This window comes from Oncorhynchus keta, chromosome 18, assembly GCF_023373465.1.
Source record: "Oncorhynchus keta strain PuntledgeMale-10-30-2019 chromosome 18, Oket_V2, whole genome shotgun sequence".
NCBI classification, from domain to species: domain Eukaryota; kingdom Metazoa; phylum Chordata; class Actinopteri; order Salmoniformes; family Salmonidae; genus Oncorhynchus; species Oncorhynchus keta.
In genome coordinates this window covers 35,142,405-35,170,371 of record NC_068438.1, presented here as the reverse complement: position 1 = coordinate 35,170,371, position 27,967 = coordinate 35,142,405, and the positions used below count along the sequence as shown (strand labels likewise).

At 42.9% G+C, this 27,967-nt stretch overlaps 2 protein-coding genes across 3 annotated transcripts in view; both read left to right on the top strand.

The window, feature by feature from the left end:
- LOC118375353 (von Willebrand factor A domain-containing protein 5A-like) lies at positions 1–26,818 on the top strand. The gene is given in 24 exon segments (XM_052467988.1): positions 1–139; positions 9,148–9,198; positions 9,416–9,618; positions 10,302–10,524; positions 10,866–11,041; positions 11,217–11,331; positions 11,517–11,692; positions 12,006–12,094; positions 12,253–12,397; positions 13,591–13,670; positions 13,999–14,113; positions 14,265–14,356; positions 14,358–14,421; positions 14,638–14,741; positions 15,367–15,584; positions 16,596–16,625; positions 16,810–16,926; positions 17,100–17,150; positions 17,288–17,305; positions 17,680–17,700; positions 25,320–25,361; positions 25,568–25,719; positions 26,001–26,124; positions 26,393–26,818. Coding segments are annotated over 23 exon segments (2,478 nt in total). The 5' UTR covers positions 1–139; positions 9,148–9,155; the 3' UTR covers positions 26,473–26,818.
- Positions 8–27,967, top strand: part of LOC118375350 (von Willebrand factor A domain-containing protein 5A-like) — a 58,267-nt gene continuing 30,307 nt past the window's right edge. Inside the window, exon 1 of one of the 2 annotated variants that reach the window (XM_052467990.1) lies at positions 8–139. The gene's annotated coding sequence lies outside the window, so the exon portion shown is untranslated. Of the gene's footprint in view, positions 140–27,334; positions 27,478–27,967 lie in introns of those variants that run through there. The other variant, XM_052467989.1, reaches the window with a different exon arrangement.

Genomic DNA, 27,967 nt, shown 5'->3' with positions numbered 1-27,967 from the left:
ATTGACGTTAATCTTTATATACCAGGAAGAAGTAGCCTACTCGGATGTTAATGCTACGGGAACGTTGAAACGGTTAGATTTTTATCTCCAGGACCAGTAAAAGGAAACCATTGAAAACTAGCCTATCACATATGTCAAGGTAATATGTTACATGACTGCGTCGTTTATAGGATGATTCTCCTATTTATCTCAAAATATTCAACATATGTTGAAATGGCATGAACCTACTTTGCTTATTAATGTTGGTGGCCAATAAATGTTAGACAGAAATAGCCATTCATTTTGATTACATCCACATATCATACCATACTTATTTTATGGATGTATTTTATGGAGGTTTAGGTTGCTAGAATTAACGCAATGACAGCGGAGCAACGAGCAAAGTGACCACGCCTCAGTGTCTGTTCTAGAGTGCGCAACGTTACAGAACGTTCAGAAATTAATCATTTTGGGGAGACCAGAGGCAATTGTGATTTTGTGTGTGTTACTCTATTGCCCGGAGCCCACTTGAACTAGGCCAGTCATTTTCTTATGTAAGACACTTCCATCCATAGCTGCTTGAAGTAGGGGTGTTGAGGGTGCTGCAGCACCCCCTGATAAACTTTAAAAAATAAACTCACTTAATTTATTTATTTATTTATTGTTGACGTCAGAAGTTCACATACACCTTAGCCAAATACATTTAAACTCAGTTTCACAATTCCTGACATTTCATCCTAGTAAAAAATCCATGTTTTAGGTCAGTTAGGATCACCACTTTATTTTAAGAATGTGAAATGTCAGAATAATAGTGATTTTTATTTCAGCTTTTATTTAATTACATACCCAGTGGGTCAGAGGTTTACATGCACTCAATTAGTATTTGGTAGCGTTGCCTTTAAATGGTTTAACTTGGGTCAAATGTTTCAGGTAGCTTTCCATATTAAGTTGGGTGAATTTTGGCCCATTCCTCCTGACAGAGCTGGTGTAACTGAGTCAGGTTTGTAGGCCTCCTTGCTCACACACACTTTTTCAGTTCTGCCCACATTTTCTATAGGATTGAGGTCAGGGCTTTGTGTTGGCCACTCCAATACCTTGACTTTGTTGTCCTTAAGCCATTTTGCCACAACTTTGGAAGTATGCTTGGGGTCATTGTCCATTTGGACGACCCATTTGCGACCAAGCTTTAACTTCCTGACTGATGTCTTGATGTTACTTAAATATATCCACAATTTCCCCACCTCATGATGCCATCTATTTTGTGAAGTGCACCAGTTACTACTGCAGCAAAACATCCCCACAACATGATGCTGCCACCCCTGTGCTTCACGGTTGGGATGGTGTTTTTTGGCTTGCAAGCCTCCCCTTTTTCCTCCAAACATAACGATGGTGATTATGGCCAAACATTTTTGTTTCATCAGACTAGAGGGCATTTCTCCAAAAAGTACAATCTTTGTCCCCATGTGAAGTTGGAAACCGTAGTCTGGCTTTTTTATGGCAGTTTTGGAGCAGTAGCTTCTTCCTTGCTGAGCGGCCTTTCAGGTTATGTTGATATAGGACTTGTTTTACTGTGAATATTCCTCCAGCATCTTCAAAAGGTCCTTTGATGTTGTTCTGTGATTGATTTGCACCTTTCGCACCAAAGTACGTTAATCTCTAGGAGACAGAAGGCGTCTCCTTCCTGAGCGGTATGACGGCTGCGTGGTCCCATGGTGTTTATACTTGCGTACTATTGTTTGTACAGATGAACGTGGTACCTTCAGGCGTTTGATCTAGAAGAAAAAGAAACGCACACCTATTAAGACGAGGTGCTGGCTAGCGGAGTAGAAACTTGAAAATAAAAGAAAGCCGCACCGTCAGGCATTTGGAAATTGCTACCAAGGATGAACCAGACTTCTGGAGGTCTAAAAATAAAATTCTGAGGTCTTGGCTGATTTCTTTTTTGGATTTTCCCATGATGTCAAGCAAAGAGGCACTGAGTTTGAAGGTAGGCCTTGAAATACATCCACAGGTACATCTCCAAGCTTCTAAAGCCATGATATAATTTTCTGGAATTTCTCCAGCTGTTTAAAGGCACAGTCAACTTAGTGTATGCAAACTTCTGACCCACTGGAATTGTGACACAGTGAATTATATGCAAAATAGTCTGTCTGTAAACAATTGTTGGAAATATTACTGTATATCATTAACGTTTATGAATTAGCAAATTATCTAGCCTAGGCAACCAATGTGCATATCTAGCCTAGTGCATATCGAACACGCATTATTGGCTTCCTAGGCTACATATCATCATCATATATAGCTATTTCTTTACGTAACCAATATTTACAGTTACACCCCTGTTTCTGCATGAACATTTTGTTCCTCTCAAAACATCTTGAGTAGTCTGATGGTGCCCAGAATATATTGTTTGCAACTTATTTGGCTTTCCACTTCTGGGAGTACTTGGCCCATCCACAGGGGGTACTTGAGAAGACTCATGAGACCATAGGCCTACTGGTAAAATATACATAAGGGGGTACTTCAGTGGTACTCTGAACAGAGCAAAATGTACTTGGTGTTACATTAACTGAATAAGGTTGGGAAACCATTGCTCTACAGGACAGCAAGGCTATTTAAAGACATTTTTTGTAGAATTCGTACCATCTTCAGGATAAAATCACTTGTTTTCATAATTCAGCTGCTTGGCTCAGGATCATTTTAATACTGCGCTACAATTGCTCCAACCCTAGCAGTCTTGACAACCTCACGGGCCTATCAAGAGACAACAATAGTCATGTCATTCATGCTATCCAACATATAGATGTTAATGCTCAGGACAGTACAATGACATAGTCCCCCCCCACCCCCAAAAGCGCAAACATTTGCCCATAAAACATGCAGATAGTGAGACTTTTCAAGCCGGGATAGGACCAAAATGGGCATACTGAGTGAGTTTCATCACTCTAGCTTGTATCGGTTTGTAGAAATTCAAGGTGTTTAATTTGCCTCCGGTTACAATTGCCCCTGGTCTCCCCTGAACAGACATGAATCACAGGCTCGAACTTATTTATCTGCTGTGGTTAATGTTGCACTATTGCATATTCTACCTCGGGTATGATGGGATAAAGTAGCCTAAATGCAAGTGTGTGTGTTTGTTCTGAGAAGCTTCTTGCAAAATGTTTATATAATCCTGGTTGATCAAACTAGTGTTAAATGTTTACTTGCATCTGTAACTCCGTTTGTGGTAGCCTAAATCTCTGAAAGATTACATACCTGACCTCCAGGTGGCAGGTAGGCCTACCTCCTGACATTATTGACTATATATATATATATATTTTTTTTTTTTAAATAATTATTTATTACAAAAAACACAAGGAAGGGGTAACATTAAAGTATTAGAACATGAAGGACAAACAATACAGCATCAAGACACTATCAAACATGTATCAGTCTTTCCGCAACAGAGCCATCCTTGTGTGAGGGTGCATGTGCATGATAGGGATATAAAATATGTAAGTTTCCTTTTTCATGATCACAATCTTGTGAAACCCAAACCCTCCAAGATCCCCCCCACACAGTTCCCCAATAGCCGTCCCTCAACCATTCGAGGCCCATCCCACAGTCCCCCCCCACCTAAAAAATAAATAGATACAATTAATTCCATTCCCCATCCCCAAGAACCCCCCGACTGCACCAACAACCAAGAGAATGAACTAAAGAGAAAAAAGACAGAAGAAAACAGCAAACAACAATACACTTTTTTTTTAAATATTTTTTTTAGAATACATTTTAAACAAAGGACATCAAGGACAACTGAAATCATAACAGCGATGCCTACTTTGTTTGTGTGCATTTCTGGCACTATTACATGTATGTGTGTGTTCTTGTATGTGTTTATTTGAATGCGAGTGTGTGCATATGCATGTGTACAAACACCTGCATGGAATCAGCCTCAGGCAAACTGGCATTAGTTGTAAAAACACTGCCACTTAGTGTCATTCTACTTTTACTATGTTTTATTTAGACTTTTTTTCTCTCTCTCTCACACAGCAACTTCACTCCCACTTGTCTCCAATTCCACACACCAACCCTCAGCTTCCCTCAGCCCATCCCATCTCTCTGCTGGCCACCCACTTCGTGTTTTTCTACGCAACACATATCTTTCAACTATGCTGTGATGTTTAATGTACAATTTCAATCTATCTAATCGTATAAAATCTACAGATTGCGTGTTGAAGATAAATACTTTTACTAAGAGTATTAGTAATTGACTTACCCGGTCTCTCCAAATCTCCTAACAGTACTATTTATTATTGACTATTGCATTCCATTCTATTTTAAAAAATCAAATCAAATCAAATTTTATTTGTCACATACACATGGTTAGCAGATGTTAATGCGAGTGTAGCGAAATGCTTGTGCTTCTAGTTCCGACAATGCAGTGATAACCAACAAGTAATCTAACTAACAATTCCAAAACTACTGTCTTATACACAGTATAAGGGGATAAGGAATATGTACATAAGGATATATGAATGAGTGATGGTACAGAGCAGCATACAGTAGATGGTATCGAGTACAGTATATACATATGAGATGAGTATGTAGACAAAGTAAACAAAGTGGCATAGTTAAAGTGGCTAGTGATACATGTATTACATAAGGATGCAGTCGATGATGTAGAGTACAGTATATACATATGCATATGAGATGAATAATGTAGGGTAAGTAACATTTTATAAGGTAGCATTGTTTAAAGTGGCTAGTGATATATTTACATTTCCCATCAATTCCCATTATTAAAGTGGCTGGAGTTGGGTCAGTGTCAATGACAGTGTGTTGGCAGCAGCCACTCAATGTTAGTGGTGGCTGTTTAACAGTCTGATTTTACCAGTTCAACCAGAGATTACACTGGCTGGACATATATTGACATTATTGCATCAGGCTGCTGTGGTTTCATACTTTGTTGTTAACAATAACTTCATGCTTGAAAATGTAAATTTCTGCACAAAGCTTCTGTTTTTTCAGGAATTACTGTATGTTCTGGAAAGACCAATATTGTATTACTGTACAAAGCAATGTTCTTTTTCAGCAACCAGCAGTTCTGGTGCATGATCAACCAGGGCTTGATACAAACTTAAACCAATTTAATGAAGAAGCAACATTAGCACGGGAATGCCCCTGTCAGTGCGTGGGTCAGGGTTCCACGTACAGGGCTGCACAGTGAAGCTAAACACTCCAGGCCAGATGATCATCCCTGTCAGTGCCAGTTAAAAAAAAAAAAATGTTTGTAATAATGCTATTTTTAATCAACCTATTTAATTTATTCAATTACAGATGGATTACCGAAGCTGTTTGTTGGTTATGTAGATTATTATTCACACGTGCGCTGTACACACAGCCTGTATATCAGGGATCATCAACTAGATTCAGCCACAGGACATATTTTTCTTGAGTAGATGGATGGGGAGCTGAACATAATTACAAATAATTTGTTGACTGATCTGTGGGCCACCATCTAGGGAACCCTGCCATAGATAGTCTCTGTCTGGCAAAAAGAATGTGCAGCTTTGAAACAGTTGGTTGTTGAGTGGTTCAAAGTGTTGGTTGAATCCTTGGGACATCCCTACCCTCACCCTTTACCTAATCATTGTACATTTCAACTTCAATAGCATGTGTTGCAGAAGACATTGCAGAGCTACATTGGAAGTGTGTGTGTAACTGACCACAAGATGGAGTAGAAGATGCTCTTTCCTCATCCAGAACAATTCATAAACTTCCATTGGAATAATACAACCTTAACCAAGGACTGTTTTACTTGAACTGATAGCAGGTGCAAATGGTAATACTATATGGGTACCTTTTTCCAACCCATGTTAGAGCCGACAGGGAAACCTTCTTACAACTTCAATCCAGTTCAATGGCAGTTCAATGGCAGTTCAATGGCAGTTCAATGGCAGTTCAATAGTTCAATGGCAGATCCCCAGGCTTAGTTCAATCCAATCCATTTGCACTAAAGCATTCTGCTTCAATGAAGGAGCACTTTCTTGGCACAGCTGTCAAAGGCCTTCTTTCCCAACCACAGTCAGGACTGCCTTTTTATACCATTCTGACCATGTGACCTGGACTGGCTGTGTGGAGCTTTCCCTGGCCAGTGACTTCTCTCTGTGATGCCATTCCATCCCTTCCCAACCCAATCCAACAGGAACTAACACTGGCATGCAGACCAAAGCATGAATTGCCTGAATGAATTTACTCCTACCTCCGCTCCCCCATTCTTAAGAACAGGAACTAACACTGGCATGCAGACCAAAGCATGAATTGCCTGAATGAATTTACTCCTACCTCCGCTCCCCCATTCTTAAGAACAGGAACTAACACTGGCATGCAGACCAAAGCATGAATTGCCTGAATGAATTTACTCCTACCTCCGCTCCCCCATTCTTAAGAACAGGAACTAACACTGGCATGCAGACCAAAGCATGAATTGCCTGAATGAATTTACTCCTACCTCCACTCCCCCATTCTTAAGAACAGGAACTAACACTGGCATGCAGACCAAAGCATGAATTGCCTGAATGAATTTACTCCTACCTCCGCTCCCCCATTCTTAAGAACAGGAACTAACACTGGCATGCAGACCAAAGCATGAATTGCCTGAATGAATTTACTCCTACCTCCGCTCCTACCTCCGCTCCCCCATTCTTAAGAACAGGAACTAACACTGGCATGCAGACCAAAGCATGAATTGCCTGAATGAATTTACTCCTACCTCCGCTCCCCCATTCTTAAGAACAGGAACTAACACTGGCATGCAGACCAAAGCATGAATTGCCTGAATGAATTTACTCCTACCTCCGCTCCCCCATTCTTAAGAACAGGAACTAACACTGGCATGCAGACCAAAGCATGAATTGCCTGAATGAATTTACTCCTACCTCCGCTCCCCCATTCTTAAGAACTGGAACTACAGTTTTGATGAATTCAAATATGTTCACTACTCATTTTGGGATCTTATGAGTGTTGAAACATTTGGACAGTGCAGTCTTTGTTTTCTTGTTTATTTATATGGGCTCCGAGTGGTGCAGTTGTCTAAGGCACTGCATCTCAGTGCTAGAGGCGTGACTACAGACCCAGGTTAGATTCCAGGCTGTATCACAACCGGCCGTGATTGGGAGTACCATAGTGCGGCGCACAATTGGCCCAAAGTCGTCCGTGTTAGGGTTTGGCTGGGGTAGGCTGTCATTGTAAATAAGAATTTGTTCTTTACTGACTTGCCTAGTTAAGTAAAAATAAACGGTGCAATCTGCCCCCCAAAAGAAGGACTGTAAAACAAATACGATGTGCTGCACATGTGAGAAATACATCTGCTAAGTCCATGCACACACACTTGCATATTGTCCTACATGTGCTAATTACAGTTGATTGATTTCTGTTCTTCATGTTGTTGTTTTGTATCTATCTTATTGTATTTGTATTTATTGTTGTTTATACACCTCGTGGGTGGGGGCAATAGTTTAAAAAAATGGGAGAAGACTAGTATTTTGTAGTTGAATTACTCATTGTACAGTATATAAGAATATATCACTATGTTGCCAAAAATGTTTGACTGTTATTGTTTCCCTTCAATAAAATGCATTCAAAACTACTTTCTGCATATTTCTGCTACTTTCTTAGGTAATCTCTTGCTAAAACAGTTATTTTTACACCTATGCTGTACCTTTAGCAATAATAATAAACCTCTACTTTAGTAAAGAAAACAACTATGACAGGTGTGTTGTAATAAAAATGAGTGGTGTCCACTGATTAAAGGCAGGCTCATTATGGGACACAGGCCAGGTAATTATCAATTATAAAAAGTGAGACCAAATCATGTGATTGGTGCAACAACTGAATGTTGGTAGCAGTAGACCCCAGAATAAATACCTGTCCACCGAGAGAGCCACAAGATTGAACTTCTCTACTCTCTAGAGTTTTCCCTGTTAACACCATCAGCATTTCCCTTTACCGTGTCAATTGGGATCGAATTGACGTAATATTAGCCACTTTAAATGCAACACACCAAAACATACTATGCAAGAGATTTTGTTGTAGGCAGAAGGCACCAGAGCAGGATTCTATGGTACTCCTTTTGTGCACGTCTCAGCCCCTACACTACACAGACCGGTGCAGCATTAACAATCAGAGTTGCAGCAGGCTTATATGCCAATACACTATTGCCATATATGGATGTGTGCAATTTACTTTTAACTGGTCTGTGTTTACAGCTGTGAACGTGAGTAGCTGTGCTTGATTTGAGAAGAAAGTTGCATGTGCAAATTTTGTTCATATCCTTTGCTCGTTAGTAATTAGCCCAGTTGTTATAGATCATTTGTAGTCAGAAATAGGGGAGTGAATGCTTCCTACAAGAGCACACAATGTGTGCTTGAATACGCTAAGTAGCCAATAGGCAGAGGGTAGCATAATTTGTCTGATTCTCTGTAATAATGGTATGGGAATAATAATGCATTATATTTTGTAAAGTGATTTATTGCATCAAACACAACATTTTCATTCACCTCCTTATATGAAGGACAAGTGGATAAACAGGTTAATGTCAAGCCCTGCATGTTTAAAAAAGATCTATAATTATTATTTTTTTTAAGTCTCATGTAATGTATTCATACATTGAACACCACACATTGGCTGTGACTGTAGGCTGAATGATAGAACAGCTATTTCCATGTTAAAATGTTATGGGATGCATTTTTCTCCATTGTTTTGATGGTAGGCCACTCTGGTAGACCTTCAGTAGGATCAAATGGCCACAGTAGCCTACTTGGACACGGTTAAAACTGTAACTGAAAGTGGGTACAGCCTCTGTGTTCACAATTAAACGCGTGCTGGAAGTTACACAATATTTAAAACATGTCCAGTTTGCTTTCAGCAGACTTGAAATTTGCTCCGTGGTAAAAAAAAATGTTTAGGGAACATTGTTGGAGGGCCCTGCCAACATGGTTAGATAAACCTCTCAATGACTGTCATCCTACTGTCAGTGGTTGCATTCTGTGGCTGCCTTTATAAAACAATTCATCATAGACACTTGGCATATTACCATTAACTGTTTACTGTTGTACTGCAATTAACTTTATTCATGTAAGATGCCGGTAAAAGGACAATGATATGACACCTGACTTCTCCATACAGGAGCCAAAATGGTGAACTGCTGTGGATTGGTAACTGTCAAGAATGAACCAGGTACGGTTTGAAAGCAGACATGATTGTTTACTTCCAGTGTCTGTTTCTCTTCCTTTTTATGAAATAAATACTTCAGAACATTTATATTGTTTTTCACTAAATTAAACATTTACATGAGATGAGCCATGAATTACATTGACTATTTCCAAGTTGTTCCCAAACATTGTCATTGTCAGTTCTCTCTTCCATCTGCTCAATCCATCCCTCCTTCTCTCAGTGCCTCTGAAGAGTATTGCTGTGGAAGTGAGTGTGCAGGGGCATGTGGCCACTGTGAGCTCCACTCTGCAGTATGAGAACCAGGAGCAGAGTCCTCTGGAGGCCATCTTTGTTTTCCCTCTGCCGGGAGAGGCTGCTGTCTGCAGGTTCAGCGCAAAGATAGGACAGACTGAGGTGGTGGCTGAGGTTCAGGAGAAACAGAAGGTGAGGAGAGATGACAAGTCAATAATGAGACAAATGCAACTATAGACATTTTTATGAAATTTTCTGAGATCTACAAAAGTATACTTTATTGCAGGATTTGGGTTGATTTCATGTTAATACCAATCAATAATATGTTAGTACAAATGTTGTTACTAGTGTAATTAGAGTGTTTACTACACAGTTTTAAGAGCAACTCAGTTCCATGGCAACCTAATAATCCCTTCATTCTTAATTGGTAAATATCACTCCTCACCTCCATCATGTTATCTGGTGTGTGGTGAGCATTCTGGTACAAAATGGTTGCTGGGTACTATACATTGATGGTGGATGAGATGAGTTCCCCCCTTACTATGTAAAGTGCTTGTGGTACCTCAGTTGGTAGAAAGGCTCTATATAAATCCAATCCATTACTTATTATTATCACTTTATGGTTAACCAGCAGTCTATGACCTAGGGGCCTTCAAAAGTTATTCAGATGTTTGTTGACAGCTCTCTGCTCTCAGTATTAGACTTTGACCCTGTAAAACTGGTTCCCAACCTACTGCTTTGTCAAAGCGACTCTCTGTCAAACTCCATTGACCTGACTAGTGTCAGTCAGACGGCACCCTCCCCTGGATGTATGCTGCTGTACTATACTGTGTCAGGCTGATGATGCGTCCTTGTGGTCCTCTGTCCCTCCTCAGGCACAGGAGCAGTATGATGATGCATTGAGTTCGGGCCAGCAGGCTTTCCTATTGGAGGAGAGTGATGAGAGCCCGGACGTGTTCAAGCTGAGTGTGGGCAGTCTGCCTCCAGGGGAGAAGGCCTCTGTCAGCCTGGACTATGTGACAGAGCTGGCTGTACAGGCTGACGACGGCCTGAGGCTCTGCCTGCCCGCTGTGCTCAACCCCCGTTACCAACCCCAGGGTAAGAACATGGGCCCCTGTATAGAGACACAAACCACTAATACATCATAGGGCAGTGCAAAACAAAGTAGAAACCTTGTGGGCAGCAGTGTGACTAGGAACCAGTACCTGGTCCCATAGGGCAGTGGTCTTCAGTCCTGCTATTGGAGACCCACAGGGGATGGTGCAGGCTTTCGTTACTTTCCCGTTTTAATGATTGAATCATTATTGAATTAATCAAAGTCTTGGTGAGTTGTTGATGAGATGAAAGGAGTGTTAGTGTTGGGCTGGAACAAAAACATTTGAATCTGTGGGTCTCTCGCCCCTCTCTCTTCCTCTCTCCCTCACCCATCTCTCTCTAAGGGTCAGACAGTGGTAGTGCTGGCAGTGCCCAGGTGTCCTCGGTGCCCGCTGGTTCTGTCCCCTACAGTCTGTCCCTCCGTGCCCATGTGTCGTCCCCTCATCCCATCTCTGGAGTAGAGTCCAACTGTCCCCTGGACCCACTCAACTACCTCAACACAGAGAAAACCCAAGCCACGGTACTGTGTGTGTGTGTTCATGTGTAAGTGTGTTGCTTTACGTACGTATGAATGTGTACACTGTGTATGTCTGTGTGCTTGCACTCTCACTAGCACCATAAACCATCAGAATCCTTCATAGTTGTTCAATTCCCTCTCTGACTGCTCTGCCTTCATGTGAATGTTCTAACTGCAGGTCAGTCTGGCTGCAGGTCATCAGTTTGACCGGGATGTTGAGCTGTTGTTGTATTACCAAGACACCCATCAGCCTACTGCTATAGTGGAGGCAGCACAGGCTTCTGCCAAGCCAGGTGAGGGGGGTGTACTCTGTTGTAGATTGGTGTAGATGAGATCAATGAGTAGTCTAGTCTACTACCGTCATCCATGTTTATAGAGAGGGACATGGTGAGACTGAAGGAGAGGCGTCCAATAGAAATGGAGAAAAACTTTTGGACACTTATTTCTTTCTCTCGTTCTCGTTCTCTTTCTCCCCCAGGCTCTCTGATGGGTGACCCAGTGGTCATGCTGAGCTTGTACCCAGAGTTCCCCAAGGATGTGATGTCATCTATGACCTCACACGGGGAGTTCCTGTTCGTAGTGGATCGCTCTGGCAGCATGGAATGCCCCATGCACTTTGGGTCTGGGTCACAGGGCCGTATTGGCAGTGCCAGGGTACACACACACACACACACACACACACACACACACACACACACACACACACACACACACACACACACACACACACACACACACACACACACACACACACACACACACACACACACACACACACACACACACACACACACACACACACACAGCAACCCTATTCTAGTGAATGAACAGCTCAATCTGCACAGGATTCACCACATGGTAGTTTGGAGTTAAATCCAGTACAGTGGTTACTCTGTACTAGTTCTTTAAGACTGTCTTATAAGGTTTATTGAAGAGTAAAGACACTTGTTGGACTTCTCTCTTGCAGGAAACTCTGCTGCTCTTGCTGAAAAGCCTGCCCATGGGCTGCTACTTCAACATCATCGGCTTTGGGTCCAGTTATGAGTCCTTCTTTCCGTGAGTGTTTTCTCCTTCCAACCCCTGTTTCAATCTTGTTTTACATCTAATAATTTGCAGCAGGTAGGTGAAGGATTCAAATGTCCATGGCTTGGGTCTGTATTATGTTGTGGTGATGACCCTTTGACCTTGTGTGTGTATATCTATCTGGACATCAGTAAGAGTGTGGAGTACAGCCAGAAGACTATGGATGAGGCTCTGCAGAAGGTGAAAGAAATGAGGGCTGACCTGGGAGGTACAGAGATCCTCCAGCCTTTAAAACATATCTACAGCCAGCCCTGCCTCCCCGACCAGCCCAGACAGGTATCTAACACACCTTACATTCCTTACAGTGCCTTAGACCGAGAGGCACAGCAGTCTCAGGCACTGCATTTCAGTGCTAGAGGCGTCACTACAGACCCTCGTTCGATTCCAGGCTGTATCACAACCGGACGTGATTGGGAGTCCCATAGGGCGGCACACAATTGGCCCATCGTTGTCCAGATTAGCGTTTGGCCGGGGTAGGCAGTCATTGTAAATAAGAATTTGTTCTTATCTGACTTGCCTAGTTGAATAAAAATAATAATATTCACAAACACTCCCACAGAGAAATGTCTGTACTTTCTGTAACAATGCTTCCATTGTAACAGAACCTCATGCGTTGCTTTACTGTGGGTTATACAATGACAGTCGGGATGATGTTTTTCGTCAGCTGTCCAGCCAAAATGATAGTTAAAATGATCTAGATGAAAATAATAAATTGTGTGCAATGTTATCAGGTAACAATAATGTAAATGCCTTTGCTGAGGCCTGCCACTGTATCCTCCAACAGACATTTCTTTGTAAGTTTCTGAATGTCCTTTTATCTACTTTAGTTTATGCATACGTGTATAGATGACGCAATGTATAAAGACTGTTACCCAAAATACAGATGATGTATTTTTGATGATGCCAAAGGAACCACTGTACCATGTTTGACTAGGTTTGTTTTTTAGTGTCTCAACTATCTGAGTGGTCAACAAAAATCTGTCAGTTATTGTATCATTGTGGAGTGGCATTTGAATATTTGTTTCTTATCATCTCACTCATTGGCCTTCTATATACCTTACACACACACACACACACACACACACACACACACACACACACACACACACACACACACACACACACACACACACACACACACACACACACACACACAGTGATTCATACAGGTTCCTCTTGAAACACCTGAAACTCCTCCCACCTTTCCATGTGTAACGCGCAGGCTATGAACCCTGGTCTCCCACGGGAGCAACCAATGTCTTAGACCATGAGGGAATTCCCTTTTGGGCTTTGGGCATGTTTAGTTACAGAGTACCACCCTAGAAAACAGTGTATTTTGAGTGTGGTATTACTGGGACACCAAATAGACCTGTGTTTTTGGTTACTCAGGAAACATTCTCAGTATCAGTGCTGCACGTACATTATTTAACGTTGACACATTATCAACATACCCGCTCTGTCCTCCACAGCTCTTCTTGTTCACTGACGGTGAGGTGGGGAACACCAAGGAAGTCCTGGATCTGGTGAAGACGAATGCCGGTTCTCACAGGTGGGCCCACAAGCACTGTTTCCCCTATCATTACCTCGTTTGGGCAGAGATCCCATAGCTAGCTCTGTCACCTCCCACCTGAAAGAATTGGACTAACTGGTTTTAATAGAGTTTGTTACAGAACCCATTGCACCTGTCTGGAAAGTAAAGGTCTAAACACTGGTCTTTTTGACTCAAAAGATGAATTGTAAAACCCAATCTAAAGTAAACCTACCCAACCTGTCTGTGTTTTCAGTCACCCCACGAGGACAAGAAAATGATACAAGTGATAAGGATTTTGGTGTTTGATAACAACAATAATAGTGATTCCTGGGTGTGTCCCTGTCAGGTGTTTCTCCTTTGGGATCGGGGAGGGGGCCAGCACTGCTCTCATTTCTGGGGTGGCCAAGCAGGCCAGAGGGCACGCACAGTTTATCACAGGACAGGACAGGATGCAGCCCAAAGTAAGAGCTTATCAGTATGTGTGCATGTGTAAATTGAGGGCTGTATTGGTTATAAACATTTATCACCTTCCTTATTCTCTCTTGTTTTATCTCTTTCCTTTTTTAATGACATTTTTACCACTCTCCCACCTCCTTAACACTCCTCCCTCAGGTGATGCAGTCTCTCCGGTTTGCCCTGCAGCCAGCTGTGGTGGACATCTCAGTCAAGTGGAATGTCCCAAAGGAGGTGTCTGTCACCCTCTGTCTCCACCAATCGGAGTGATTTCCAGGGCCAAAGGGCACTTCTGTATGCCCAGCTCACTGGGAAGGTGAGGACTCTGCCTTCTACTGTTATGAATGTTAATATTGTTTAACATGCAGTTTGTCAATGTTCAAATGACACTGGTAAGGTCATAACTTATTTGCAAGACAACTATTTTTTGGGTCACGGTCCACGTGTTTCACTCAACCCTGTATTTCCTTGTTTTCTTTCTCTCATTCTGTCTGTCTCTTTCTCGCTCTCTCTCATTCTCTCCCCTGCTCAGAGCTCGGGGGACACAGAGGGCTCGGTGACAGTGAAGTACAGCCTGGCCAAGCAGCCTGTTGAGAACCAGCTGAGCTTCAGTCTTAAGCCTACAGAGGACACTGGGTAAAAACAACACTGCAGGCCTTGGTCAGATGCATTAAGGGAATGTGCCACTATTTACAGGCAACACTGCTATGATGCTCCATTAACAGAAACTGTGCCAGCACTTCTAATGCATTTCAGCTATGTAGTGTGGTTTGATATATATATATATATATATATATGTATGTGTGTATATGTGTGTATATGTGTGTATGTGTGTATGTGTATGTGTATGTATGTGTGTGTGTGTCTTAATCTCTCTATCCCTCCTCTCCCCCACTCCACCATCTTAATCTCTCTATCCCTCCTCTCCCCCACTCCACCCTCTTAATCTTTCTATCCCTCCTCTCCCCCACTCCACCATCTTAATCTCTCTATCCCTCCAACTCCTCCACTCCACCCTCTTAATCTCTCTATCCCTCCTCTCCCCCACTCCACCCTCTTAATCTCTCTATCCCTTCTCTCCCCCACTCCACCATCTTAATCTCTATATCCCTCTAACTCTTCTCTCTCTCTCGCTATTTCCTCTAATTCCTCTCTCTATCCCTTCTCTCCCCCACTCCACCATCTTAATCTCTATATCCCTCTAACTCTTCTCTCTCTCTCGCTATTTCCTCTAATTCCTCTCTCTATCCCTCCTCTCCAGAATGACCGTCCACAGGCTGGGTGCTCGAACCCTAATCCAATCCCTGGAGGTGGAAGAGAGGGAGCAGGATGATGAGAAGGAGGGAGTGAAAGAGAAGGTGATAGAGCTCAGCGTCCAATCAGGAGTGAGCAGTGCCTTTACTGCCTTCATCGCTGTCCACAAAGGAGATGGAGAGGCCCTGCAAGGACAGCTGCTACACAGACATGTCCCCACACCAAGTGAGTGAGTGTTTGTGTGACGGGGAGAGGCCCTGCAAGGACAGCTGCTACACAGACATGTCCCCACACCAAGTGAGTGAGTGGTTGTGTGACGGGGAGAGGCCCTGCAAGGACAGCTGCTACACAGACATGTCCCCACACCAAGTGAGTGAGTGTTTGTGTGACGGGGAGAGTAAGTGCAAGGACAGCTGCTACACAGACATGTCCCCACACCAAGTGAGTGAGTGTTTGTGTGACGGGGAGAGGCCCTGCAAGGACAGCTGCTACACAGACATGTCCCCACCAAGTGAGTGAGTGTTTGTGTGACAGGGAGAGGCCATGCAAGGACAGCTGCTACACAGATATGTCCCCACACCAAGTGAGTGAGTGGTTGTGTGACAAGGAGAGGCCATGCAAGGACAGCTGCTACACAGACATGTCCCCACACCAAGTGAGTGAGTGTTTGTGTGATGGGGAGAGGCTGTGCAAGGACAGCTGCTACACAGACATGTCCCCACACCAAGTGAGTGAGTGTTTGTGTGACGGGGAGAGGCCCTGCAAGGACAGCTGCTACACAGACATGTCCCCACACCAAGTGAGTGAGTGTTTGTGTGACGGGGAGAGGCCCTGCAAGGACAGCTGCTACACAGACATGTCCCCACACCAAGTGAGTGAGTGTTTGTGTGACAGGGAGAGGCCATGCAAGGACAGCTGCTACACAGACATGTCCCCACACCAAGTGAGTGAGTGTTTGTGTGACAGGGAGAGGCCATGCAAGGACAGCTGCTACACAGACATGTCCCCACACCAAGTGAGTGAGTGTTTGTGTGATGGGGAGAGGCTGTGCGAGGAAATTATTTTATGCAGATATGTAAATGGCGCTAAATAAATTGTAACCGCGAGCTGAAGTGTCTCAATCTGTGCCCCCTGCACGTGTAAGACAGAATCCTCATCGTTTAGTCATTAATGAGTTTGGTGCGTGTACCTTCATGTTTGTAACCCAGTGACCTGTGTTTTTCCCTTCTTTCTCAGTGTTGAATCTAAGGGGATGTTCACTGACAGGTTTGTGCTACTTTGCCATGGTTATATTGTTACTGTTGCAGATTCATTTGATTTGAACAAACAATACAAGGTACTTATACAAATTGAATTGACTAATTTATTCTTTAAATTAATACCATTGTTGGTGTGGGTGGAAATCTAACCACTTTATAATTTGTATTGTGGATCTTCATGTTTTGTGCAGATTGTGATTTTAGCAGTAGTGTACTTGAGCGCGGTATGAAACTATCTGAACTCGATGACCGAGCTGATCAGCTTCTGTGCTCTGCGTCAGAGTTTGTGGTCGGCACAAAGAGTAAGTGTAAGTTGCACAAAAGAAGCAGTAAGCACCAAGTCTATTTGGTTTAGAAACAAATTTGCATGATTTGAGGATATTACCATATTTCAATTATGCATAAGTATCCGTTTATGAGTTTATAATAAACATAATAATTCTGGACCCTCTTAATACAATCACTGTTCATTTGTATTAAGGTATGTCTGCTAAAAAGAAGGCCGAAGGTTCGCTCGCCTCTAGGGTGAAGGGTACGTTTAAACTACACTTGTTTAGTTTTAAAAAAGAAATACATTTTAATTTGTGATTTTCGTTGAATGATTGAGGAAGTTACTAATACTGCTCTTCGTCCTTGACCTCCTGGTTTCTTGTGTCCTGGTGCAAATAGGATTCTTCTCTAAACAACGTATGTAATTTGCAAACTTTTTAATATTCTATTTTGACTGTATTATTCCCAGCACAAATATTTTACCACGATAATTAGGGTCAGGGTTCCAGTTAGGGTCAGGGTGACCCAGTTAGGGTCAGGGTGACCCAGTTAGCCACTGGCGATTATAATGGGGGGGTTGAGGTATTAGATAACAGTATGTAACCGTTTCGATCATTTGTTGTCCCATCAAACTTTGCCCATTCTGAAGGGAAGCCATTAGTGCCTGGAGATTTGTTTAGTTTTAAAAAAGAAATGCATTTTAATTTGTGTGATGCGCATTGAATGATTGAGGAAGTTACTAATACTGCTCTTCGTCCTTTATCTCCTGGTTTCTTGTGTCCTGGTGCAAGTTGGATTCTTCTCTAAACAAGGTTTGTAATTTGCAAACTTGTAAATATTTTTTTTATTTTGACTATTATTCACAGGACAAATATTTTACCGTGATGATTAGTGTCAGGGTGACCCAGTTAGCCACTGGCGATATAATGGAGCGGTTGAGGTATTAGGTTCCAGTAAATCAAATCAAATTTTATTTGTCACATAAACATGGTTAGCAGATGTTAATGCGAGTGTAGCGAAATGCTTGTGCTTCTAGTTCCGACCATGCAGTAATATCTAACAAGTCATCTAACAATTTCACAACAACTACCTCATACACAAGTGTAAAGGAATTAATAAGAATATGTACATAAAAATAAATTAATGAATGATGGCCGAACGGCATAGGCAAGATTCAGTAGATGGTATAGAGTACAGTATATACATATGATATACATATGAGAAGAGTAATGTAGGCTATGTAAACATTATATAAAGTGGCATTGTTTAAAGTGGCTAGTGATACATTTATTACCTCAATTTTTCCATTATTAAAGTGGCTAGAGTTGAGTCAGTGTATTGGCAGCAGCCACTCAATATTAGTGATGGCTGTTTAACAGTCTGATGGCCTTGAGATAGAATCTGCTTTTCAGTCTCTTGGTCCCCGCTTTGATGCACCTGTACTGACCTCGCCTTCTGGATGATAGCGGGGTGAACAGGAAGTGGCTTGGGTGGTTGTTGTCCTTGATGATCTTTTTGGCCTTCCTGTAACATCGGGTGGTGTAGGTGTCCTGGAAGGCAGGCAGTTTGCCCCCGGTGATGTGTTGTGCAGACCTCACTACCCTCTGGAGAGCCTTACGGTTATGGGCGGAGCAGCTGCCGTACCTGGCGGTGATGCTCTCGATTGTGCATCTGTAAAAGTTTGAGTGTTTTTGGTGACAAGCCGAATTTCTTCAGCCTCTTGTGGTTGAAGAGCTGCTGATGCGCCTTCTTCACCATGCTGTCTGTGTGGGTGGACCATTTCAGTTTGTCCATGTTGTGTACGCCGAGGAACTTAAAACTTTCCACCCTCTCCACTACTGTCCCGTCAATGTGTATAGGGGGCTGCTCCCTCTGCTGTTTCCTGAAGTCCACAATCATCTCCTTTGTTTTGTTGACATTGAGTATGAGGTTATTTTCCTGACACCACACTCCGAGGGCCCTCACCTCCTCCCTGTAGGCCGTCTCGTCGTTGTTGGTAATCAAGCCTACCACTGTAGTGTCGTCTGCAAATTTGATTGAGTTGGAGGCGTGGATGGCCACGCAGTCGTGGGTGAACAGGGAGTACAGGAGATGGCTGAGAACGCACCCTTGTGGGGCCCCAGTGTTGAGGATCAGCGGGGTGGAGATGTTGTTACCTACCCTCACCACCTGGGGGGGGTGGCCCGTCAGGAAGTCCAGGACCCAGGGTGGGGTCGAGACCCAGGGTCTCGAGCTTAATGACCAGTTTGGAGGGTACTATGGTGTTAAATGCTGAGCTGTAATCGATGAACAGCATTCTTACATAGGTATTCCTCTTGTCCAGATGGGTTAGGGCAGTGTGCAGTGTGATTGTGATTGCGTCGTCTGTGGGCCTATTGGGGCGGTAAGCAAATTGGAGTGGGTCTAGGGTGTCAGGTAGGGTGAAGGTGATATGGTCCTTGACTAGTCACTCAAAGCACTTCATGATGACGGAAGTGAGAGCTATGGGGTGATAGTCATTTAGCTCAGTTACCTTAGCTTTCTTTGGAACAGGAACAATGGTGGCCCTCTTGAAGCATGTGGGAACAGCATACTGGAATAAGGATTGATTGAATGTGTCTGTAAACACACCAGCCAGCTGGTCTGCGCATGCTCTGAGGACGCGGCCAGGGATGCCGTCTGGGCCTGCAGCCTTGCGAGGGTTAACTCATTTAAATGTTTTACGAACGTCGGCTGCAGTGAAGGAGAGCCCGCAGGTTTTGGTAGCGGGCCATGTCGTGCTTCTACACCTGCATTGCTTGCTGTTTGGGGTTTTAGGCTGAGTTTCTGTACAGCACTTTGAGATATCAGCTGATGTACGAAGGGTCAAATACATTTGATTTGATTTGATTTGGTCAGTGGCACTGTATTGTCCTCAAAGTAAGCAAAGAAGTTGTTTAGTCTGTCTGGGAGCAAGACATCGTGGTCCGTGACGGGGCTGGTTTTTCTTTTGTAGTACATGATTGACTGTAGACCCTGCCACATACCTCTCGTGTCTTAGCCTTTGAACTGCGACCCCACGTCTCTATACTTACGTTTAGCTTGTTTGATTGCCTTGCGGAGGGAATAGCTACACTGTTTGTATTCGGTCATGTTTCCGGTCACCTTGCCCTGATTCAAAGCAGTGGTTTGCGCTTTCAGTTTTGCGCGAATGCTTCCATCAATCCACGGTTTCTGGTTGGGGAATGTTTTAATAATATGTAACTGTTTAATTTGTTGTCCCATCAAACTTAACCCATTCTGAAGGAAAGCCATTAGTGCCTGGAGATTTGTTTGCTTAGTGCCTGGAGATATTGCATTATTCATTTCTGAAGTGGTTATTTCTGAAGTAAGTCTATCATGTTGCTCTGTCCCAATTGAGGGGGGATGAAGTATGTTTAAAAACATGCTCTTTCTCTGGTTGCTTGTACAGATTTGTATAGTATGACTCAAATGCATTCTGTATTTCATCCAATTTGCATGTAATCTTTGTTTTAGGGTCTTTTATTTTGAAAACGTTATTTTGTGCTTGTTTCCATCATTCAGCATGCTTGTATTAAGCCTCTATACCGTATTTATTGGTTTGCGATCAAGGAGTTGAGTTAGGCAAACACCCTTATGATCTGATAAGTCGCTCTGACCGACCCTACAATCCTTAAGCTTGTGCCTTTCTGTACTGCATATAAAAAAGTAGTCTAAATTGGAGTATTCAGTGTGGCGGGCTGAGTAAAAACCATATTCCCTATCTGACATATGGATGTCACGCCATACATGAAGGAGTGCTAAATCATGTAATATCCTATTGATCTTTTTAGCAACCAGGTTCATTTTCCTATTTTGATTTGTGCTGTCCTATTTTGAGTTTAAAATCCATATTAAAATTCCCTCCACAGATAAGAGTGCCAGAGTTTTTGTGGCAATTACTGTAATTTCTGGACTATTAAGCACACCTGGATATAAGCCGCACCCACTGAATAAAAATAAAAAAAAGTATTTTGTACATAAATAAGCTGCACATGTCTATAAGCCGCAGGTGCCTACCGATACATTGAAACAAATTAACTTTACGCAGCCTTTAAACGAAACAGCTTGTTACAAAAATTAATAGGCTCCGCTATCTTTGCATCAGTGAATTTGCGGAAGTTTGAAACTTTTTCCTCGTAGTTGGGAGGGAGCTGCTGACACAGACTCGTCTGTACCCTGATGGATAGGCCTTTACGTCTCATAAATCTTAGACACCACGATAGTCCACCTCTAAAATCCTCAAACTTCATTGCGGTGGTGATCGTTTTGGCTTTCAGTCGGATCTGCACAGTTGAAACACCTCGGCCGTCTGCTCTCTGTGTGTTGACCCAGTCTTCAAGCTCATTTTCTAGTTCTGGCCATCTGCTTTTCTTCCCTCTGAAAGCTTTTGTTGACTTTTTGCACTGAGTCAGTTCCTCACTCTGCTGTTTCCAACGTCTTATCATCGACTCATTAAGGCCAAGCTCCCGTGCAGCAGCTCTATTTCCTTTTCCAACAGCCAGATCGATCGCCTTCAACTTGAAAGCTGCATCATATGCATTTCTCTGTGTCTTTGCCATGATGAGGGTGACAAAATGACTACCGTAATCAGAATGATGGAAGTTTGAGCGCGCTCGATTTACGTCACATTATGTGACGGTGCTCAGTTTTTTGGCGGGAAAGCGGGAAAAATCCATAAATTAGCCACGTCATTATATAAGCCGCAGGGTTCAAAGCGTGGGAAAAAAGTAGCGGCTTATAGTCCGGAAATTACAGTAAATCAAACACCTTCCTGTACAAGACCATGTCACTCTCCAGAGGCACGTATGCATTAAATAATGTAAATTCCTTGTTATCCAGTTTACATTTAACAAATATAAATATATCCTTTTACGTCTGATATAAACTCAAAGTTAACTGAATTTGGGATCAAGATTCCAATGCCCCTTCTACCCATGTTATAAGAAGAAAAAAAGGTATTCCTATATGCCATTTTCTTGAGTTCTCGTGTTCAGGAGGGGATAAGGAAGTTTCCCGCCAGAATAGTATGTCAACTCTCTCCCGTTTCTTCTTTGCTATTACCTTACTTCTCTTGATGGCACTCCCCAGTCCGTTTGAGACTGATGACTTTAAATTCTCAATGACTCATCGATATAAACCATAAAACCTGTGCACCATAACAGCCTGCTTAATATGAACCTAAAAATGAACTCTAAAACAAGAACAATAAAAAGGTAAACCAAAGTGGGAAAATCGTTTGTTATTTGGACTCCCGTGTCAGTAGACTGTCTCTTGCCTCTGGAATTTGAAAGGCCCCTCACTCAAATATCAAAATCCGTGACGCACCTGTTGGAACCAAAAATAAAAAGGGCACCCTTTTCGTCACTTAAACAACACAATGTAACTCCAAGTCAATCACACTTCTGTGAAATCAAACTGTCCACTTAGGAAGCAACACTGATTGACAATACATTTCACATACTGCAAATGGAATAGAAAACAGGTGGAAATTATAGGCAATTAGCAAAACACCCCCAATAAAGGAGTGGTTCTGCAGGTGGTGACCACAGACCACTTCTCAGTTCCTATGCTTCCTGGCTGATGTTTTGGTCACTTTTGAATGCTGGCGGTGCTTTCAATCTAGTGGTAGCATGAGACGGAGTCTACAACCCACACAAGTGGCTCAGATAGTGCAGCTCATCCAGGATGGAACATCAATGCGAACTGTGGCAAGGTTTGCTGTGTCTCAGCGTAGTGTCCAGAGCATAGAGGCGCTACCAGGAGACAGGCCAGTACATCAGGAGACGTGGAGGAGGCCGTAGGAGGGCAACAACCCAGCAGCAGGACCGCTACCTCCACCTTTGTGCAAGGAGGAGCAGGAGGAGCACTGCCAGAGCCCTGCAAAATGACCTCCAGCTGGCCACAAATGTGCATGTGTCTGCTCAAACGGTCAGAAACCGACTCCATGACGGTGGTATGAGGGCCCGACGTCCACAGATGGGGGTTGTGCTTACAGCCCAACACTGTGCAGAACGTTTGACATTTGCCAGAGAACACCAAGATTGGCAAATTCGCCACTGGCGCCCTGTGCTCTTCACAGATGAAAGCAGGTTCACACTGAGCACATGTGACAGAGTCTGGAGACGCCGTGGAGAACGTTCTGCTGCCTGCAACATCCTCCAGCATGAGTGGTTTGGCGGTGGGTCAGTCATGGTGTGGGGTGGCATTTCTTTGGGGGGCCGCACTGCCCTCCATGTGCTCGCCAGAGGTAGCCTGACTGCCATTAGGTACCGAGATGAGATCCTCAGACCCCTTGTGAGACCATATTTTGGTGCAGTTGGCCCTGGGTTCCTTCTAATGCAAGACAATGCTAGACCTCATGTGGCTGGAGTGTGTCAGCAGTTCCTGCAAGAGGAAGGCATTGATGCTATGGACTGGCCCGCCCATTCCCCAGACCTGAATCCAATTGAGCACATCTGGGACATCATGTCTAGCTCCATCCACCAACGCCACGTTGAACAAATGAATGTCCAGGAGTTGGCAGATGCTTTAGTCCAGGTCTGGGAGGAGATCCCTCAGGAGACCATCCGCCACCTCATCAGGAGCATGCCCAGGCGTTGTAGGGAGGTCATACAGGCATGTGGAGGCCACACACACTACTGAGCCTCATTTTGACTCATTTTAAGGACATTACATCAAAGTTGGATCAGCCTGTAGGGTGGTTTTCCACTTTAATTTTGAGTGTGACTCCAAATCCAGACCTCTATGGGTTGATAAATTTGATTTCCATTGATAATTTTTGTCTGATGTTGTTGTCAGCACATTCAACTATGTAAAGAATATTTCATTCATTCAGATCTAGGATGTGTTATTTTAGTGTTCCCTTTATTTTTTTGAGCAGTGTATATAGGTCATACGTGCATATCATGAATCCTCCCCATGATATGCCTTTCTGCCACCCTGTTGTCCCTGTATCATTCATTGTTAGCTAATAGATATGTTATTAAGTTGACCAGACATAATGTGTCCATAAAGGCACATACTTTTGGCTACTCGCCCTTGCTCAGTATTGGGGAAAAATAGGGGAGACATTTACCTATTGTCAACCGTAACAACCCAATATGTCTAACAGCTAGCGGTAACTATTAAGTCTGTTAAATCTAATTCAGTGTTTTGCATCTTCTCACTGGAAATGCCTGAGTCTCTGTCGAATGTGAGCGTCCTCTTGCCGAGGTGACTTGCTTGAGTCTTTCCGCCGGTGAAGACTACTTTCTCCTGGTGGTATACTTCACTGAGATTCCCCTCGACTTCAGGTCCTCCGCCGCCTCGTCTGCATTGCTCGTATGTAACCGGGCCATTACATTTTTGCCGGGAATGGTGTTTAAAAGTGAATCCCGTTGTCTTTTAGTGCCTTCTTGATAGGGGTGTAATTCCTTGCTTCCTTTTCAGTATTTCTCCCGTGTAGTCATGATCAAAGAACACTTGTTGGCCTTGGAAGTTAACAGGCTTTTTCCAGGCTGCGCGGGAAAAAACAATGGGTTTTGGTGGGACACAGCTGGGGGTTTTTGAGGCCAGAACTCTGTGTGCTCGGTGTGCTCTCGAGTCCCAGGTCTGTGTCATTAAGTATTTATTTGAATAGACCCTCCACGAAGGTGGGCATCCAGTCTTTTTCTGTGCCCTCTGCCACGGAATAAAGTTATAATGTTATTATGAAGTGAAAAACTGTCGTTCTGTCACTTTTGGCTGTAGTGCATGATGGCTTTTCAAAGACTGTACAAGTGCACCCTTGACTGCAGTGTTATATGTGTCTGTTTCCCAAATGTGCTGATCTGCACCCCACATTTTTGTAGATATGCTGTGAAGTTATTTGTTTTCTATGAGTTTGTGGTTAATGTCCATGTTGAACTCCTTTAGTTATTTTTGTACATCTTCTCGAAGTTCCTCTTGAAAGCCTGTGAGCGCATTGCGCAAATCCTCCTTTATCACCTCATGAAATTAGGATACTTTTGCTGCTGCTAGCTTATTTGCGCTAGCATGAGCCATCTCTGTTTAGACTACGATTTTAGCTTCTCCTGTCTTGGCACAAACTATTGTTGTAGCTCCACAACCTTTCCCTACTTTCTTCTTTTCCATTTTAAATTAAGTTACTATAATGCTCAGAGTAAATACTTGAATTTAGGGGGGGGGGGGACAACCAATGTGCAGTATGAAAAATCAGGCAGCCATTTCCTAACTTGCGTCACAGGAAGCCCTCGACAATACACATTTTATAGCTTTATTTTACATTTCATAGATTTTACAGAAGTGTTGGAATCACATAATTAATATTGATTTATTTTAGATAGAAGTAAACTGTGATTAGATTATGTAGTTAATCAATTATTGATAGACTTGTGTTAATGGGAATATTCAACGAATATATGTTTTTCAGGTGCTTGTGAAGTATTAGAATGTGACGAAGACTGTGATGAAGGTAATTTGGGACAGGAGTTAATGTCTGTTTTAACCTAATTCCAAATACCTGCAAATTGTTACTGTGTTTGATGCTCCCTACGTAATTTTTTATTGTGACACAGCAAAAGGATTTAACTGCAACGGTTAGGATTAGAGTTCGGGTTGAGGTATTAATGTACATTAAGGAAGCATTTTGATTTCAATAATGTTGTCCAATCCCAATAGACTCTCCAGCCCCAACCTCTAAGCCTGTGAGGGACCCTCTCCTCCAGCTGATCTCCCTTCAGAAGGCCTCTGGTTCCTGGGTCCTGGAGGCAGCATTGGCTGAGGTGCTGGTGAAGACAGAGGAGGAGGTGTCCAAGCCAAAGCCTGAACAGGTAGGTCCACAGAATTAAACTGATACGACGTTTCGACAGGCAGCAGGATGAACCGAAAATAGATGAGCATGCTGCAAGATGATACACTTTCACAGAGTGTCTGCGCGTGTGCTCTACAGAAAGACCATCAGATCTGGACAAAGGCATGATGACCATTGAACTGAATCTCATGTCTCAGTGTCCTTATCTTCTGCCTCTTTCCTCTCTCTTTCTCATGATCTTTCTCTTTCTCTATCCCTTACTCTCTCTGTCTCTCATCTGTCTGTCTCTCCCTATCTAAGGTGGACCAGGAGGTGTGGGCCACAGTTTTAGCCCTGGTATGGCTCTATGGTTTCAAGATGGAGGCTCAGGAGGATTGGCAGTTTCTGGCCATGAAGGCAGTATCATGGATCCAGGCTCAGAAAGGTAGCTATAGCTTACACTCGTAGTCCTGGCCACTCTTGTCCTTCTGCCCTGATTTGAAATAAATTGTTCACGTGAAAGCAATTTCCTAGTAGAGATCCACCATATTACTTAAATGGCAAATATATTTGTATTTTGAATACAATCATTCACAATACAATGTTGGTGGTATTTTGTCTTCAAACAAGTGTTAAAGATACATTTTGCCCATCCTTGCCACCATGATGCCACAGTATAATGATGCCTGTCCTGGTGATGTTGTGTGTTTCAGTGGCCAGTGTGTCTGAGTGTGTCCAGGCTGGAAACACCCTTCTGGGTTGCCAAGTGCAGAAAGACACCCTGGGACTCTGACATGTTCACTCTCCCAGTCCTCAATCTGTCCCCCATACGCCTGCTACTCTACCTGGGGTGAGATATATACACAGTCCCCTACTCCAAGCAAACTGGTGGAGCTAGCAACTGTATCTGCCTAAACAATTTTATTGAAATCACGTGGAAACAACATTCTATGTATATTGTATGTATCCATTATCCATGTATATGGGGCCAAATGCATGCAGGAAGGAGTTGTGGATAATATGCAAAGCTGAGTGCCTATCCCAGTGCCTTTACTGTGTGATCATGTAACACTGTGTCTCTCTGTATTATTGTAATTCCTCATATATGACTGCACTTGATTAAAATCTATCACAATCTACATCTTAATTGGTTATTGTATCTATTTTCTTAATGACTTAACTCTGTTCCTTCTGCATGGAACCTAGAATAGGAGTAGCCAAACCCTCCTGGAGAGTCACTGGGAGTGCAGGCTTTTGTTCCAGCCCTGTTTGACCACACCTGATTAATATAGTCCACGAGGAGTGTTAGGTTGATGAGTAGGCTAGAAGACCCCATTAACGTCTTTTTAAGCCTAATATGGGCAGCGGAATGTGGTGACACCATACTAAACTCTGAGTAGATAACCAATGGATTGACTAGCCATAAACACAATAACCATACAGATATGTTTAGTGTTCAGTCCATTGACGAATTGCTATAGCCAATATAAATAAATGTCTAATAATACGTTTAAAGCATTATAAGGTCGTAAAAACCCGCGCTACAGACACAAAACAACGATTGGTTGAATGGCCCATTGTGTCTTTTCACCAATGGTAAGGAAGATAACAGGCGTGACTATGAACATTGGCCAATGAGTTGATTGCGCAATGTTTTCTATTGACGTTAATCTTTATATACCAGGAAGAAGTAGCCTACTCGGATATTAATGCTACGGGAACGTTGAAACGGTTAGATTTTTATCTCCAGGACCAGTAAAAGGAAACCATTGAAAACTAGCCTATCACATATGTCAAGGTAATATGTTACATGACTGCGTCGTTTATAGGATGATTCGCCTATTTATGTGAAAGCATTCAGGTTCTCAAAATATTGTACATTTTATTAGACATTTCGAAATGACGTATTACCTACTTTGCTTATTAATGTCGGTGGCAAGAAATAGCCATTAAATTCGATATCTTCCACATATCACACTATCCTTATTTTTTGGATGTTTGCGTCTATTCAAGTAACCGAAAACAATGACTGTGCAGAGCAACAAGCAAAGACCACACCTCAGGGTCTGTTCAGGAGTGCAGAACGTTCAGAAATCGGTCATGTTCAGGAGACCGGGGGCAATTGTGATTTTGTGTGCTTTTTAATTTTTTAAATTCTAATCCGCAGAGACCTCTTGAACTAATCCTGTCATTTTTTTATATAAAACACTGGGGGTACTTGTCTTATCCTGGGGCGGCAGGGTAGCCTCGTGGTTAGAGCGTTGGACTAGTAACCGAAAGTTTGCAAG